Here is a 19336-nt window from a genome sequence, read left to right on the forward strand (position 1 = left end):
ATTTTAATCGCTTGTTAAAATTGCAGATTGTCCAACACATACACAAAAATAAACACGATAAATGTGAACACGCTGAATTGATGGTTGTAGCTGATATTCTGCTATATGATTTTCAAAGTTTTAAGGAGAAAACTCATCTAAAGAACTTAAAATTACAAAAGTGAAAAACCTTTATTTTTCACACGACTTATTTTCGCGGATTTACCGATAATCCGCGGAATATGACAAAAGTGTCTCGTTAAATACAGCCTATTTTTTGTCTGCTAATTTAAAGTACCCGCTGTTTATAGTCTCATTTAAGTATTTCGATAGAAAACACGAATGGAAGACTTAAAACCCTTAAATTAGTATCTCATGGTCAATCCAGCTTAGTTTATGTCGTGCAACAAAAAACTACCCGCTAATTCCAATCCACTATTTAGAATCTTTTAGGAAGTATTTGACTATGGATTGCCGGTGTAATCATTCTTCGTTCGTTAATTAAAGGTGTTCGCTTTTTCGAGTGTCCGTTACTCACAAAGTCAACTGTCATTATTCGCGAAATTTCGAGCTTGTGTGACACACCCAAGATGTCTTACAAGGCTCGCATGGATACAGCATATAATAGCAGAATTGTATAAACCTCACCCCAGGGCCTGTTGTCCTATTTTGCTTATCGGAAAGCAAAAAGCAACGCCGATAAGAGACAAAAGCCCTGGAAACGAGGTTGACTCCAGGGCGTCTTGTACATTAAAGTTCTACTTATCTTGATAAGACGTGTTATCTATCGGTTCTACTATTTAGACAATTTTTTCCTGATCATAACGCTTGACTGCATTGGCACTTTGCGATATTAAGGAGTTCAAAACAAAGAGAAATTCTCACGGGAAATGCTTAAGGTGCTTCACGAATATTGCGTAAATTTGTGAAAAATATCTTTCAGTCCCAACCGCGAAAAAAAATTTCCGTGAAAAAATATTGTTTACTGCCATCCTCAAAAGAGGAATGATGCGGGTATACTTTGTCCGATGTTTTCACGTAAAAATTGCGTATAACATGACAAACCAATCAACAGTTCTTTTAAAATTTTGACGTTTATTTTCAACCGCGAAAATCTCTCCCAATGAAAACTTCAAGAAAATATCAAATCTCATGTACCACTAGGCACTGGGGCCGCGATGCGATTTTTTTAGGTGCTTGCAATGCGATTTTGTTTTATTGCAAGGCGCAAGAAAAATTGCACCTTGGCGCCAGCCATATTTTTCTGTTTTTCACGCGACATGCTCAATGCAGAAGAAATTTTAAAATGCTGCAACATGGCGTATAAGCTGTCTTCATCTGATCCAGACTTATGCTATGTTATGTTTTCTAAATAGCAACGTGGACCCAAAGCTTAACAGTCTTATCAAAATAGCCAGAAAAAATTATGAATAGTTTTCATATGGCTACTTGAACTCCAGGAGACTGCTAAAAACGGTAAATGAAGTCGAGAGATGTATAGCTACAAAAACTAATTTATTTCTAAGATGATCAACGCCGTGAAAATAAAAAGGTGTAAAAAAAGTCTTTTTATAGAAATATATTTACTCATATGCTTTACCACTGAAAATAACCTTATTTACAAGACTCAACTATTTAACGAACCCAATACAATTCAATCATGCACGCTATAACGGAGATGTGTAAATATACATACGCGTGTTTACGGAGATAAGATAGTTACTTCCAGTCTGAATACTCCTCAAATTTTTTTGGAAAAAAATTTTCTTTTTAAAAAAAAAGCAATTTATCTGCAACGGTACAAAAAACTCGTCTTTAAAAGAAATATGATGCAAAAAAAATTAACTTTTTAACGTTCGTGTAAATACGGATAAATACGGACAGTATAAAATTCTATGGTTAACAGTAACAAAAAAAAGGTCTACTACCATATGAAAAAATATATATACTTTGGTCAGGTCTGGTAACGAAACAAAAAAAAAGCATTTCATGCTAACACGTAATAACTTCGCCTTCGCCATTTCAAATTTGTTTTGTTGCATATAATGAAATACATTAGAACAGCTGACCAATCCTGAGTGGCACGGCGTTCGATCTAACCACACAGATATTACATAAACGACTTGTGTTTTTATATATACATATATACATTTCCTATAACTGAAGATAAAAGCTTTTCTTTATACACGGTATAAAAAAAACTACTGCTGATAGTATTTGTATCGCAATAGTGTATACTGAGCCATGAAATTCACCTCAAAAAGATAAAAAAAAAGAAGTCTAAGAAGGACAAAAATGAGCATGTGTCATACATCTACTTCCAATGGCGCAGAATCTAAGTCCACACCAGCTTCATGCTGTTTGTTAGGTTCTGATATAAAAAGTTTATCTGCGACAACAGAAGTCCTGTGTAAGTCTTTTTTCGCATTGTCTTGTTTTTCAAATATAGCTGCGCCTAGTTCGTCTTGTTTACATTTCGCAGACGCATCATCTATATAGAATTGTTCTTCTCTTTGTCGCCTGCAACGATTTTTAAAACAACATAGCAATACTATAAGTATAGCGAACAAGAGTGCTGAAAGAGATGCCAGCACTGGGATGACGTATCGATTGTCTACAAAAATAACAATATTTAAGTTGAAATAAATTTGTATATGCAGCACATAAAAGATTCTCATTTAGTAAAAATGCTTACTTTTTTTGTAAGCCCATGGAGGTGTACCTCCATGGTAACTCAAATCATACTGTCTATGAACGGTAACGTTAACAGTTGCTTCGCGCAATCGAGATATATTTTTACTTGATTTTGGTAGTGACCGAAAATGGTGCGCTAACTCCATAGCAACTTGAACGGCAATTTTTTTGACGTAGATGGAAATAACCATTTGATTGGAATTGTCATCATAGATAATACGGGAGCATTGTAAACGAAGATCGTCACTGCGTGCGAACTTTGGAAGTACTTCCAAATATCGAAATTCTGAACACAGCTGTTGCAAAATAATACCCTGGAAACAGAAAGCGATTGTTAGAATATAAAGCTATTACATTATACAGGGCGTCTGTCCAAATTTAAGAAAGATATACCTTATATTTTCATGACAATCATGCCTACTCACCCCAATGCTAAGTTGAGCTTGATCATATTTTGATCCTAATTTTTCCAGTAATGTCAACAAATTTCTCAATTTTTCCCCTACATTTTTCAAGGGAAGGCTACCTCACTTTTCCTGACCTGGCAGACACCATGCTGTAAGCATACAAAAGTAAATCTTAACACAATACCTTTGGTAACTTGGAGCTTTTAAAGTTAATGCTAACTTTAGAACAATCTGCAGTCAACTTTGAATCAGCTGTCTGTGGGCTGCAGCCACCATTCGACACTGACATCGGCTCCCCACCACATTCGCCATATTTATCACATGGTGGAGTGATACAATCAAGATTGTGAACCGGTTTACAGTTGCAGCTACTTGATTTCTTCAACTGAAAGCAGTTTAAACTACCACAGTACACTTGTGTACACTTAACTACACCATCATAACAATTACAAGTGTTACATTTCACATTCCAAGTGGCATTGTGATGGTACACATTTGCACCGGATTTACACTGCTTCTTTGAAGTAGCAACTAAAATACATAAATGAAACAATAACACTTTGCTTTTCTCAAATTTATAGTAAGGTATAGTAAGTGCACGTTAACCTGCATATCAGCTTCCCCAGTACTACAAAAATCATATATGCGGCACAGGTATAGTTTTATTCACTAGTGTCTCACATATGCACCCTTACTTCTATAAAAATGAAGTTGTTAGGTACCTTGGCAGTCACTTCCCACTTTGCCAGGTGGACATACACAGCGATATCCACCAGTGATGCTAATACACTCTGCTTCTTTTGCACAAGGTTTCAATGCACAGTGGTTCACTTTGAATTGACATCGAGCACCATAAAAGTCTGGTGCACATTGGCAATGAAACCAGTCATCAATTTGTATGCAAGTTCCGCCATTGTCACATGGGCTACTTAAACACATTTCTGTTTCTAGAAAATAAAAAACACAAATAAAAATACGGAATCGCATTTGCTGGTTAGTAAACACAAAATAGCTTGCCAACCTTTTTCACATTTATCACCATAAAATCCAGGTCGGCATACACAAGTGTACGAATAAGCTGCAGATAAACAGGTACCACCATTTAAACAGGAATCTGCATGACAATGACTAACAGACTCCTGACAAGTTGGACCTTGGAAACCTTCCACACAGTCACAGAGAAAGTCATTACCAATGTCTCGACATTGACCACCGTGTTGACAAGGTTGAGGATCACAATGTGACACGTCTAGGTAGATTTTTATAAACATTAACCTCCAGTATAAAATCCAAATAAAATTAATGAACAACAATATTAAGCATTTTTAAAAATACATATATAGTTAACTTCTTAACTTACTAGACAAGCAGGTTTTTCCCTTCCATTTTCCTTTACAGACGCATGCAAAATCACCAAGAAGATCCACACAAGTACCATTATTATGGCATGGTGAACTTGCACACTCATTCGGATTAGTCTGGCAATAACGACCTTCAAACCCGCTTGGACATACACAATCATAGCCGTTCTCTACATCCAAACATGTTGCTTGATTTTGACACTTGTTGTTCTTGCAATCATCAATATCTGAAAACAAAATAAAATAGATAAAAACAATAGAAATAAAAAATTAAGAATATATAAAGAAACAAAATTATACATATTTTTTTAAAAAAAACCAAACACGTAAGTAGATAAGATAAAAAGATTACCTGTTTGACATCTTTCACCTTCCCAACCAGGATGGCAATCACACCGGAATTTTCCATGTGATAAAGGCACACAAGCACTATGTTCACTACACACACCGCTTGGAACAAGCTGACCCAAGGAAGAGTTACTCTGGAATATGGCTACCATACAGCTATTTTCAACTAATAAGAAAAAAACGAAGTTTAGAAGACAGCGAACTTGATTGAATAAAAAATTGTTTAAATCATGAATTACCTTGATGACAGCGCTTGCCATAGACACCTGTCACACATTTGCAAACAAAATCACTTCCTTTAGATATGCAAGTACCACCTTTTAGACATGGACTCGATGCGCAGGCATCAACATACTCACAAGACAGGCCTAAACAAAAGCAGGAAAAATAATAAACACAGGGTTCCTACTCCTTCAAATTGTAGGAAAATTGAAGAGATTTGAGAATGTTTCTACAGTTTTGTTGGAATTATTGCTAAAAATAAAGGGGAAGGGGCAGAGGGGTAAATAGGATTTTCATTATATTATTTTGGATTACAAATCCAAGTTTGCTAAAGAATGCAATACTGTTGACTAAGTAGAATAATGCCTGGGCAATGATAGAAGCATTTGATCAATTGCAGGTATTTTTTAGGCTCTTTCAGTCACTAGGCTAAAAAATGCTGGCTGCGCATTCCAAAATATTACTGTAAGAGGTTATGAAAGGCTGGGCATAATTTAGACAATCTTTTAAATAACAAAATTTCTTAACAGAATTCAACTTCTGTTGGCCAGTTGTTCAAGCTCTCTTAATGCATATTTAATTAGAATATATACTTCCCAAACTAAAAAAACCCAGCTGAGAAGCATGCAAAATTAAACAGTAATAGCATTAATTTTCAATGCATTGCTGGTATAACTGGAAATGTTTTATTCTGTATTATGTAACAAAAGTTGAATGAATCGATTCCAAACAAAACCATTGCAACACACATCCCTGCCTTAAATTTTATTTCATTCAAGGTGCATACAAATGTATTAGTAATAACATTACTTAGCAATGGTAGAAGGGAACCACAAAAGACGAAATAAGAAATAATTTATAAGGAACGTTGAGTATTTTTTTCAGTTAAATTCCATCTCTAACCAAAGTGCAAGACTTTATCTTAAACAACAATATAAAAGTTTTAAATCTTGGTGTCACACTTGTGATGTCAGAGCTTAAGGAGTATAGATTTCTTAATAAATAAATAAAGTCATTTGTGACAAACAAGTTTAAATAAAACATGGTTTCTTTCACACAAGAACTAAAAAACCAAAAGAACATAATAAACTACTAATAATTAATGTTAAGACTAATGAGTAACTTCTGGTGCCAATTTGACTTTTTCTGAAAAAATGAAAAAAATGATATTACCATAGTATCCTGATTGGCATTTACATTCAAACTTATTTATTTCATTGATGCAAGCCCCTCCGTTTTGACATGGCTGCGTGGCACACTCATCAATATTAACAGAACAAGTGCTTCCAGTATACCCTGGATGACACTGACAAAAAAATCCATTTAATTTATTGACGCAGTCACTGTCAACACTGCAGGGTGATGACAAACAGAAATCTGGACCAATTTCACAGTGCTTTCCAGTAAACTCAGGTCTAAATAAAAAAATTTCATACATAGGGACATGAATGACCTCATAAATATATACTTGCTGGCTTGTGATTACACAGGCGTTACAATTAGTATAATGTATCAGCCTTTTTAACTCAAATTTTTTCTGTGTCACCGTAAATTTGATAGGCATATAATAACTAGCGTTGATAAAGGATAAGAGAATTAGTGTAGAAAATACATTCTTACCTACACTGACATTTATATCCATCTACTTCATCAACACAAGTGCCACCATTTTGACAATCAATATCCACACAATCATCAATATTAAAAGAACAATCAACTCCATGAAAACCAGGCTTACACAAACATGTATACGAATTAATACCATCATCGCATTTGCCATCATTTTTACAAGGACTCGATTGACATTCATCCACATTAATTTCACAATGAACACCTTTAAATCCATTTTCACAAACACACATATATCCATTTGGTCTGTCTATGCAGGTACCAGAATTTTGACAATGGACATCTTCACAATCATCTATGTCGTTTTCACAGTATTTCCCTGTAAAACCGTCTGAACAAACACACATTTCCTTACCACTGTCCAGTAAACATGTTGAATTAAATCTACAAATATTTAATTTGCAATGCATCTGTTTATTTTTAGGCACTGCACAGTCTTTGCCTGTCCATTCATCGGGGCAGGAACAATGGTAATCATTAAACAACCGCGAGCAGTTACCTCCATTTTTACATGGCTTATCCTGACATTTGTTTACATGAGATTCACAGTTAATTCCGTAAAACCCCGTCTGACAAACACATTTGTATGAATTCACAAGATCTACACATTTTCCTTGGTTACGGCAAGGAGAACTTGCACATTCATTTATATCAATTTCACATCTCTTCCCACTGAATCCTTCAGGACATGTACATGTGTAATCATTGACAAGATCAATACAAGTAGCATTATTCATACACTGGCCAACACAATCATTGACATCTAAATAATATTGAAAACAATTAGAAAGGGTCAAATTAGGGAAAAAGAAGTGGGTTATATGTGAAGAATCAGTATAAATAAAACATAAGAACAAGATTTATAAAGAGCATATGAACATGACCAGCCTTTTCTCAGTAGCCAATGATTTTTTATTTTAAACCAAGATATCACTTACTTGTGCTACACTGTTTTCCTGACCAACCCGGTACACAAGAACAATGGTAATTATTAAACAAATCTTGACATCCATACGCATGAACACATGGATTTGATAAACACTCATTTTTATCTATAAATGGATAAAAAAAATTTTCTTTAGTAAGTGTTAATGTTAGTGAATGTAACAAATAGTAGCAAAAAAGGACGGAAAAGTTCAAACCTTGCGTGCAATTTGGTCCGTCCCAACCTCCAACACATTTGCAAGAGTAACCATTAACTTTGTCCACACAAACACCATTGTTTAAACAAGGATTTGCAATGCAGTCATTTATATCTATTTTAAAATAAATTAGTACAGGATTGCTTAATGTTGACTTGTATATTAAAAAGCATTGACTTTCATTATGCAGGGTCAATATTATTAAACAGATTGCGATACAAAAGCTTCAAAACAAAGTAATATTTTATTTACAAAAACAACCATAAAGTGTCAAATTAAAATCTTACTGGTTTCACAGTTGCGACCAGTATAACCAAGTGCACACGAGCAAGTGTATGTTGTTTTTCCAGTGTTGTTACATGTACTGTTGTGGCTACATGGATTTGAGGAGCATGGTAGAACCTCTAAAGAGATAGTGGTGTACAATAGTAATAATTTCATATTAATACTGGCAAAGGGATTAGTCAAAAGGCTCAAAACCTGTATCAAAATTTAAGTTTCTTAAGCTTCTTAACCCTTTCTGTCAAGGTCTTGGGGAAACTTCCACTAAAGTGATGGAGAGGACAGCATATTGTCAAAAATTTGAAGTAAACTTATTTTATATAATTAGAATAAAATCTGCTTACATCCATCATATATCATATATGCTGTCAATGCAATTTAAATGTTACAAAATTTGAATTCGTAAATCACCGTAACACAAAAAGGGCCTTTCTAGGCTTTGTGCAGATTCTTTCTAAAAACATGTATAAATCTGAATTAAAGTATCTATAAGCAAATACCTGAACTGCAATTCTCTCCAGTATATCCTGCTTCACAGTGACAGATGTATCCACCATAAATCAGGTCTTGTTTATTTTCACACCACCCATGGACGCATGGTTTGTGTCTGCATATGTTCACATCTAAAGTTGATAAAAGAAAGTCTGATCAAAAGCCAAGTTAAAGCTAAAAATATTGAATAAAAATAACAATTGTTAACATCAGTCCTTATTAAATACAATAAATAGTACGAAGTTACAACTTTCTCTGGCAGTTTGTAGAAAAATGTCAAGAATAATTTTAGTATATCATGTTATAAACTATACAAAATGTAGTTTTGTTACTAGCAGGGTATTAGCTATAAAAGAACACAATTTGCTACAATATTCAGATAAAACTTGGCATGGATTTCATGATTCATTACTTTTCTCATTAAAGAGAAAATTTTATGATGAATTACCAGCAATCTTAAATTCGATGTGGATTTAACTTAAAGATTTGTCCTAAACATGAGAAATTATGCCAAAGTATTTTTATTAGCAGTTTTCTAATAGGAATGATCTTTTTTTGTGTTACCAAATCATTATTAGGAAGACATTTAGGCCGGAGAAAAATTCTAGATTTGGTGTTAAAAACCTAAATTATTCGAACTAAAATCAACAAGGTCAACAATAAAGTCAAGAAAAAAACCACTTTTTTAGATATTTCATATAGTTAAACAAACAAGTGGTCATGGATTCAAACCCAATAAGGTCATAAAAGTGTTATAACAATTGAGGTTGATTCAATCAGCTTTAGTTATCAGTTTTAAAACATGGTTGGCACCCTGGGTAGTTGTCTTGTTGAGAGGTTTCAGTACATCAGGACTCCTATTGATAGCCATATAAATTGAAACTAAAGCGGCTAATGAATAATAATTAATAAATAAAATGTAAAGTCTTGATAATGGTCATAAGAACAAAATAGCTTCTAATGAATAGCATTTTCAGTTTTTTGTTGTTGAGAAAAATCCAATTACAATCCTGGTAAATGTTGATTTTTACTCTTACTTACAAATTATTATATGCATGCTTGTCACTCTTTTTTACAGATTTAACAATGAGAACTTCTTTTTTGTTAATTTTAAAGGAGATCAAAATAATTTAAGAGAAATTCAGGTGATTTGATATTTTCTTAAAAAAAGCAAGAGCTAATCTAATATACTGTTTTTAATAAAGTTTATTAGATGCAAGTTGAAACTTAACCACACAACACAAAATCTACTGGCACACAATATACTAGCAATTTAAAAAAAGGCCATGAGATTTGAGATGGTTATTAGTAATGTTACTTTAGGAGGATAATTGATGATTTTAAAAGAGGCTTGGCAACCCTGAATGTCAAAAAAAAGAAAGTTCATACAACCCCACAAATTAGAAATAAAAAATAATAACTTTAACGGCTGGGATATCCATATTTAATAATTTCACGGTTAGGATATCTTTTAATTTTCACTTTCATGAAAAAAAGTCTTTAATTTATAAACCTTTAAATTAACTCTGAGGAGAACATCCTATAATTAAACATTTAAGGCAACTGAAAGCAGGTTTTTTTTAATGCTGATATAACATAGCAACTAGACATATAATAGAAATATTTTGAACCTTCTTGTGAATTTTTTAACACAAAAATTATTTTTTGCCATGATATATCAAAGTAAATAAATCACAAAAAAACTTTGACACACTTCTCAACAAAATTTGAATTATTCATGAGAAGACTTATTGAATTTGCACAGCACATAAAGCTATTTTTAACACAATAATATCACACCAAATGGTAAACAGAACAGGTTTTCTTCAGTACCATCATTAATAATTCATTTCTTCACATTTCCTACATTGAATTTAAAGTGACAAAATCAAGCCAAATGAGCACTACAAAAAACACTATAAAATTTAATCGGAACAATCTTTTTTTGCATATGCAAAGCACAATATTTTTTAGACATTAAAAAAAATAATAATTGTAATTTCTTTATTTGTTATCTGTTGGATGAAATTGTAATTATTGTAATACAAACATCACGTTTGCTGATCTCAATGACATACAAATGATGTATATACAAAATGTGGTATTAATAAAGTAAAAATAAAAATAATCATATTTAACATTAAATATGAATTTTGTAGTAGCAAGAATAGCAAGTACGCTTTATAGTACAATATCTAAAGAATAAATAAAATACACTATTACCTAAATGGCAATATCTTCCGCCCCAGCCTTTCTTACATATACATTGATATGGATGATTACAAGTGGCGTGCACACATGACTTATGTGGGATACATTGGCTGCAGTTACTACCTTTCCATCCAGGTTTACATCTGAAAGTAAATACAAATAAGTGAGAAATAAATACATACAAATATCAAAAAAAATATTGTAAAATTTCAATACATTACTTGCACACATTTGGAGCAATGCATTTTCCATTCTCGCAGCCTTGTTTACATATGGCTAAAAATAAATAAAATCGATAAGACACAAATTTGTAAACAAATGGACATAATGGATGGCTTTTATCGCAATTACCTTTATTACAAATCTTATTTGTCCAGCCATTGTAACAAATTCTTCTTCCCCAAGAATTACAATAATAATGTCCATATTTATCAAATCGTGGTTTGCAATAACCCTGGCAGGAGTATCCATAGTAGTAAGGCTCACATGTGGATCGTATGTAGTACACCACTTGCGTTGCTTTACCATTGTGTTGTTGAATTTTCCATTTTCCATGAGGAGTGTAACTGCCTTGAAATATCTTGGAATCAATCAAAACTATACAGAAAAATACGATGAATTAATTGAGCACAGAAAATGTTACAATCTCAGGAGTATGGGAAAGGTAATAGTTCACCTTCTCAGAAAAAAACTAAATTAAACATTTCATTTTTTCAAAGAAAATGTAAAGTCAGTTTTTCAGAAAATATACAAAACAATTGCTTATGTAAATTTATTGTTGTACAAACACATAATAGGGTATCTTTGCCCTGTTTTCTTTACCAAAAACCCATTGAAATCATGACAGTGGAGAACTAATTTAGTTGTTTTTGTTGTAATCAGAGACATTTGGAATGGGCACTGAAACTAAAACCCACTAAAAATAATAGTTTGTTGCTTTATAACATTGTCTGCTACTGAAGGGAAGAGTAAACTTTGTAGCAACATTTTTTACAAATTTCAGGTAACTGTTAAACTAGAAATGGTTAGCTGTATTGAAAAGTGCCAAAATAGCATGGCCTGCTTCGCTTTTTGTCAAGTGACAAAAAAGACTTTATCAACAAAAATTCAATGCTTATTGATCTCTTTTGCCTGATGATAAAGTCTATTTTTTCTTACAAACTTAAATTTCTACATCATGACACTACTTTAGCTAGAAATAACAACTAAATTAGCACCCCAACCCGTTTGCAAATTGCAGAATACAAGTTTTGTGCCTAGTGACGTATGGGTATTTCGTAGAAGCTTAAAGCAGTACTGTTCTGGATGGCAACAGGATTTTTTTTGGCACCAACCAACAATTGATATTTAAGCCATAATTACATTATTTTTAACAATGGTAGATTGTTTGGCCAGAAATTGACAAGAAATATTTTATCAGAGCTGATAAAAAGCAATCTTTCTTGGTGGAAGAGTTTTGGAGCAGAAGTTCACACACCTGTTGGATAAAGTTTGCAAAGCTAACAAAAAAAGCATACAGCTTTCTGCAAAAAAAAGAGTTGCAATGTTTATAGGGGTTACATTTTCTTTACATACTCCACTACATCACATTTTGAAAGTCACTAATTCAAAATAGTGAATGAACAAAAAGAGATAAACTTTGGATCTCAAGTATAAGTTTGAATTTTAAGAAAATAAATTTATACTTTTAAATCCAAAGATTTGAATTTTTATCCTTGTGCAGTATATACAAACTTTTAACAAGATTTTTGTTATGACAGCTTACTTATGTTTAGAAGTTTGCTTGCATTTATGCAGCCATACTAGGTACACAGTAATTGTCAATGCAAATGCTAACGTATTACTGTAACTAAACAGGCAAGCAAATAACATACCCCATTAAAAAATTGAATTAAAAAGGTTTTCATTGGATTTTTAAAATACTAGGTTATAGAGTTTACACCAGTTCCGTATTTAGTTGACATTGGTATAGCTAGCTATAGATGGACTTGTATGTTACATTATTTCTGACTTTACGGTTATCTAGATTTTCATAACTTTGTGCAAAACATGGACCAAAACGGATCCTACTTCACCTATTATAAGGATTTGTATTTTTTTGCAACCAAGCACATTTCATTCAAGAGCTCAAAATCAACAAGAGAACATGGCCTCTATCACAGAAACGTTACACATTCATGTAAATCCTTTTTAATTTATATTTCTGCTAGTGTTTATGCTTGCATGGTTATCAAATATTCCCCAAACAACTCAAGTTAATTTTCTTAGCACTCACTTCTTACCTAGCTTAACTTTACTTTATTATCCAACAACAACAAAATAGTCAATACATTTAAAGACTATGTAATTCGTTTTGAAGTATAGTATATTTTACTTTAAATTTCTTTTATTTATGCATGTGGAAAATAATAACATCAAGGCGCGAAGTTTTAAATTTGTCTGCCATTTTTAAAGCTAGTTTCTTTTACGCACCTGACTGGTTCGGTGAAATAGCATGCCTTGCTTCCATATTAACAGAAAACGTGTTCTAAAAAAAAGAGAAGCAGGGTGTGCACTCTTCGTTGCAGAGGTTAAATAAAATAATGTATAAACGACAGATAAGACACAGAAAATAAACTTATAAATTTAATTCAGTAAATTAAAAAATCTTTAGCATAGGAAAGGTTAAAACTTAAACAGTATTAAATCAACGGTTCATCCATAAAAAATCTTCCTGAAATTTCACAGCTTATTTGCGTCAATCAAATCATACAGTCGCCACGTGGGTAACCGCCTTCTCAACTTTTGAATAATTTAATTAACGCTAGCGTTAGTTTCAAAATGTCAGCTCTGCTAATTTCACGACAGCTGTATTTAAATTGTTATGTATACTTGAACGATTTTATAACAAAAGTCACATGTCGTCTACACTTTCGAAACACACAAAAACAAAACTGAACAAAAAAAACTAAATCATTAAAAAAAATTACATAAATTAGTTAGGTTTATGTGAATTTATAAAATTTCCTTATTATGGGTTTTTCAATCCTTTTCCTTCACTAAATTAAAAAAACACGTGAAAACTCACAATCGGTTTAAATTTTTCGGAAAATATTTTACCGTATTACTTTTTTCAATCAGAAAAAAATTTGATTTGGATCTTACTGAATAAACACTATTGAAGTTTTAAAATTTAATAACCGGCAAAATTGAATATTAAAAAAATATTGAAAAACTTCTTACCAACGAGGGCCAATGTGGAGCTTTCCATGGAATCACAAATGTTATTAAATTCTTGAAATCAGCTGCACCGCTGGATAAATGCCCTCGAAGTTCAGAAAACTCGCTAGTCATATTACTTGATAACGGAAGTTTAAACGAATCATAACCTAACACTTGAGTCTCGTATCTTCCAAAGTTACAATTGCTTTTAAAGTCGCTACTCACGCAAAAAGTTAAAAACGTGTTACAAGGTTCGCTGCATTGCTTCGATACGATTTTCGTGCGGTCACGTTTTCCAGCACAACACGATGAGTTCCTTAATATACCGTACAGATTATGCACGTGGTCAATTTGTATCTCCACCTTCCCTGCCATCTCGCAGAAAACATCAGTAAAACATATACAACACATAATAAAAAGCATCTTCCTAAAAGTCATTTTTGACTTTTTCATCCTTTCCTCGTGCAAATTGAAATCTTTAAACTGTATTCAGCACTCTAGATTACCATACACTGAAATGCTTATGAAAACTTTCTGTATAATATCTAAAACCAATTTTTCACTTTTTTATAAATCTTGTTCTTCTTCATTCTCTAAACATAATTTGAAAATAACACTACGTTAGCAACCATTTTTTTTCTCTTTGCGTCTAATTAGCAAGTTAAACAAACTCTTTAAAAGAAATACCAGTAACATCTACTCTCATTACCAAAAGCTCCTTTCGATCAAATAATAACTCATTACACCTTTTACATCACTTTCTGTAGCTTTTTAAGCAACATAAATACTACAGCAGAGACCGACTGGCCAGAAATTTTAAAAAATCATATCTGCGGTTTTAACATTTCACGCATGCGCGCATTAATATATAATAAAAAAATGTTACAAGTTTACCTTCAATCATGGATCATGAAGAAAAAAAATTAAGTTTCTTTTTTAATAAAACCTTTTTGAAAATTTTGAAGTTCCAGAAAAAATTGAATGACATCTGCCGGTTATTTTTTTACCACTGATTTTTTCTCGCTTTCAAGTCTTTCAAATTCTCTTTGGATAGGGCACGTGCACGAGTAATTAGCTACATAATTGTCGAGTTGTAATAGTCTCGTTATGAACAGAAATATGACAAGTTCAACACTATTAAAACGAATTATATTTAACTGGCAGCTTTTATCGTAAATCGGTGACAATTTTCAGATATTTATTTTAAAGAAGTTTGCAATTTAGCGAACTAGCACCAGCTGGCTTAAAAAAGTCGAATGCAAATATTAAAACGTATGCAACTTTCGAAATAGTTTTTTTTTTTTTTTTACTAATACATACATGTTTTTATAATAAGATTTTAAAAACTTATATGAAAGAATGAGTATCAATTTATTGACTTTTTTATAAAAGAACACAAGACGGAAAAAGTGTCAAAACAAGCATATCCAGTCTCAACCGAAATTCGGATTTTCTTGTATAAAAATCAGTATACTATTTTTCCCAGAGTTTACGTTTCTCCCATAACACCCGTCTTTCTGTTATTGTGCATGGAATCGCTGTTACCTGTCCTGTAAAATCTTTTGAACCTGCGTTGGAGAACATATGGCTCAAAATAAACAATCTCAAAAAAATGCATTCATATTATTTTTGAATGAAAATAAGACGTGCTGAAAAGGAAAAACCTCCACCTGCTGTGACGCATGAAATATCTTAGGTTGTTTAATATGACTTGAAGGGTTAGAGGTATTAAAGCAGAAAGCGATGAATCATTTTTTTGTCTCTACATTTTTACTAAGTTTTGAAATTTGTGCAAAAGCTCTTTTTTTGTAAAAAACTTGTTTATAAGAACGTCGAGGCTGAGATTCATTTCAGAACATATCAACAACTAACTGAACCTGTGTTCCTTTATGGTTTCAAAATAGAAATATTGAATAAAAATACAGTTTTCTCCCTTTTTATCATTTACAATAAGATAAACTTGAATACCATCTATAAAAAAATTCTCAATTTTCTCGAAAGAACACAAGTTCGCAACAACCTCGTCCCCAGCGTTCTCTTTCCACCCTGGGGACGATGTGTTCTCAGAAAAATTAGCTCAAAAAGAAAATACAGAAAAATATACAGTATTCCCTTTAATTAACGGACACTCTAAAAGGCGGACACCTCTGCTTAGTGGACGGTTTGTCCATGCACAGGCCGTTGTCTGGTCAAAGTCAAAAAAAAATTCTAATTAGCAGGCACTCAATTAGCGGACACTCTGATTAGCGGCAAATTTTTTGCACCAAACAGCAACTTTAGGCTTTTTTTCTCCAATTAGCGGACAGTCCTAAAATTAATAATATGATAACGATTTTGAAAATAATGACGTCGAAGAGAAGATCACCACGCATGAAGCGCTAACCATGATTGATAGATTAAAAAACTTAAAAGATTTCAATATAGAAGAAAGAACTTCTTCATCCTCACTTAAAGAAAGGCTTAAAATTATTCAAGTGAGGAACTTAAGACAAAAATTTATAAAAAAAATTTTCTTCAAGAAAAGTTTCTAAAAAAATCTTTTCGCTAATTTGGTTGATATTTGTTTGTTATATTACGTTCAATTTAGTTTTTTCTTCTTTCTCGTGTACAAAATTGCATTTTCTTCAAAATTTAAGCTCCATCGCAAAACTTTTCAAAAGGCGGACACCTCTAATTAGCGGACACTTTGTTAATTAGAGAGAATACTGTAAGGTCCGATTTTCGGTTGATGTCTAAGATTGTACGTTACAAAAAATTTATTGTAGTAAATTATCTTTTTGTAAAAATATGCATGCATATTACTAAAAAGAAAAAAAAACTTTTCGAAAATGAGCAATTGTAGTTTTTAATTTATTTTGTTCGTAATTTCTGCAAAGAAATTTAGGCCGACACTTTGAGCCTAAAAAAATCAGTTAAAACTGTAAGGGGCGGAAGTAAACGCCCTTCCACTTTTGTGCTAACATGACAGTTTTATTTGTCGAAAAACTGGCAAAAAATAGATCAGGAAGGCTGGGAAAGCAAATTCCTAAATTCAGAGACTGAATTTATCCTAACGATGGTGGCGCCATGAAGATAACGACATCAGCAAGCACGGACTCCCACTTTATAAACGTGTCGGGGAGTGAAAGGGGGTGTAAAATGGTGCTGACATTTTAAACGTGATTGGAAAAATGGGAAAAAGGATATATACAATAAAAGTACCAACGTATAACACAACAAGAATAATTTCTCTTTTTAAAATTTTTCACGGAAATTTAGCTCTGATGATTCTTATAAACAGAATTTTCATATAAAATATATAATGTACACCACACGTTTTACGAAGAAATAATTTTCAATGTTTCTACACTATGATAACTTCAACACCATCTATTTTTCCGACGCTTTAAAACCTTCATCACCATACAAAAATCTAACTGTTGAATTTTGGTGCTTATATGAAAATTCGATCAGTCAATTCTAAAACAAAAATTCTCTGAGATCGCAAATTTGTCTGAATAATGTAAATAAGAAACTTCGAGGCTGGGACAGTGTATAAAATCCAGACTCAGGAAGTTCACAATGAAGTTTGGGTTTCCCAAAACTATCTTCCCTTTTTTTGCCACACAAAAGATGGGAATGTGGTAAGGGGGGGGGGGGGTAGTTAGATTGATAAAAGTTAGCTTAACAACATTAATTTGGAACATCTGACACGAAAGTTATTTATAAAAATTTCACGAAATTTTATACACGCGACTCTTCTGAAAATATCTTCTTAATACTTGTTTCCGAAATCCCTTCTTAACTTTAGCTTTTGCCAACTTATTTTTTTAATATATATTTGTTGCACTATCAGGCTAAATTTTTCAAGATTTGCCTAAACACGGCCACTGAATAAGGCTTTCTGCTTTATCGTTATCATAACGGGAATATATTTTTTCTCCGTCCAGATGATTTGGGAAAACTTTATTACAACTCAGCGAGAAAAAAAAAATGATTACTTACGTGGATAACTAGGATAATAAAAGAATTTTATGCTTTCATCCCTGTCTAAACTTAAAACGTGGATCACTCACTACATCTCCCTCATCATGATGGCAGTCATCCATGTGGCAAAAATAAAACCATCGCGGTAGAGTTGAATAGAAAACGCTGGCATAAAAAGACAAATCTTGGTTTGAATTTGTCAATTATTCATTGATGAGTACATTTTCCGACGATAGTTTATCTCAATTTCGGAGTATCCGCGATTCAAGCGATACAGTTATGTAAACAAACCCGCCATCTTTTCTATTCAACAGCTCATTCGAACATTTCACAAACGTTCGAACATTCGACTTAAGCTTGGTTTCAAGACATAAAGTGCTTGACGTCGAGCTTGTGCAACAGTAACCGTTATGAATTAATTTGAAACACGTTGTGCAACAACGAGAGATAAGTACAGATTTTATTGGAAACCAAGCTTTTGCGCAAAGAAAAATGTCACGCGATTTTTTATTTTTTTTAACTTCTACGTTAATTTTAGTTCCGAAAGTTTCCTAATGTCAGCTGAGGTTAAATTTAAATGGCGGTGGAAGGAAATTTATATTTGATGAGCTATAATGGCTTTTATGTCGATATTTTTTTCGCGCAAGTCTGTTGCGCAAGTATTTGTGCACAAAATACGCAAGTACAAAGCACAAAGTACGCAAAAATTTAGCACTGCGCGCGCGAATGTTAACAGGCTCTCCTGATGGACCCTTAGCATTATTTACATTTTTTTGAAAAGAGGGATTCAGCCTTGACTTTCCTTATCCTTCAAATAGAAAATTAAAAACCCATGGAACCTGACCCCTTTTAACACCCTAAAAATGTTTTCTCAGATAATTTATTTTTTTAATTTGTTTAGAGTTGAAAGTAGACCTATAAGCTCAGCCTAACACCCACTGAAAATGCTTCTTTATGTATAAAAAAAGTGTAGCATACCGCATTGTAGATGACCAAGCAACAAACCAACTGAAAGCCCTTATTAGCGTTAAAAAAAGGTTTGCACCGAGCTGGCACAGCAATAACACAAGAATAAACGGCGTAAACAACTCCACAAAATACCAGCCACTAGCACGAGATTAGCTTTTGATCTTTTTATCCGTAGACTATTAATCAAACCCTTCGGAGCAATTTTAAACGGTAACCTAATTAAGTTATCATACAGAACTTTGATTCAAGATAGCGCAATCACTTTCTGTTTTGATACAGCTACACTGATTCAGATAAACACAGATTTTGACTGTGAGTACACCGCTTTCAACTAGTCTATGTTCTTACAAACACACCCATTTTTTAAGTGTAAATCCCTCCTACTTGTCTGTACCATTTTACTTTTCCATTTTCTTTCAGTTTTAAAGAACTT

General features: G+C 32.8%; 1 protein-coding gene across 2 annotated transcripts; it reads right to left on the reverse strand.

Annotated features, from left to right (window-relative positions):
- Window positions 1–1475: 1475 nt before the first annotated feature.
- On the reverse strand, window positions 1476–14769 carry LOC130657434 (protein jagged-1-like). Of its 2 annotated transcripts, XM_057460417.1 has the most exons (19): window positions 13990–14769; window positions 13240–13294; window positions 11119–11364; window positions 10989–11043; window positions 10780–10910; window positions 8565–8687; window positions 8070–8186; window positions 7783–7896; window positions 7579–7692; window positions 6632–7403; window positions 6185–6426; window positions 5029–5157; window positions 4794–4955; window positions 4441–4668; window positions 4102–4329; window positions 3803–4027; window positions 3265–3611; window positions 2675–2987; window positions 1476–2593 (listed from the first exon to the last, which is right to left on the reverse strand). In XM_057460417.1, exons 1-19 carry the CDS (start codon window positions 14419–14421, stop codon window positions 2286–2288), a joined length of 4341 nt encoding a protein of 1446 aa, XP_057316400.1. In that variant the 5' UTR covers window positions 14422–14769; the 3' UTR covers window positions 1476–2285. The 2 variants fall into 2 exon arrangements, with proteins under 2 accessions (XP_057316400.1, XP_057316401.1); XM_057460418.1 differs by lacking the exons at window positions 13240–13294; window positions 13990–14769 and adding an exon at window positions 13050–13221 and having other exon boundaries at window positions 10984–11043.
- Window positions 14770–19336: the final 4567 nt, after the last annotated feature.

This window comes from Hydractinia symbiolongicarpus, chromosome 9 (assembly GCF_029227915.1).
Source record: "Hydractinia symbiolongicarpus strain clone_291-10 chromosome 9, HSymV2.1, whole genome shotgun sequence".
In the NCBI taxonomy this organism is placed as follows: Eukaryota; Metazoa; Cnidaria; class Hydrozoa; order Anthoathecata; family Hydractiniidae; genus Hydractinia; species Hydractinia symbiolongicarpus.

Bases quoted from the DNA above. Each gene is read 5' to 3' on its own strand.
- LOC130657434 (XM_057460417.1), bottom strand. From the start codon at position 14,421: ATGAAAAAGTCAAAAATGACTTTTAGGAAGATGCTTTTTATTATGTGT. The intron at 8,688-10,779 runs GTAATAGTGTAT...TATCAACTTTAG, and splicing joins CGGAAGATATTGCCATTTAG to ATGTGAACATATGCAGACAC. The intron at 4,669-4,793 runs GTAATCTTTTTA...TTTTGTTTTCAG, and splicing joins AGGTGAAAGATGTCAAACAG to ATATTGATGATTGCAAGAAC.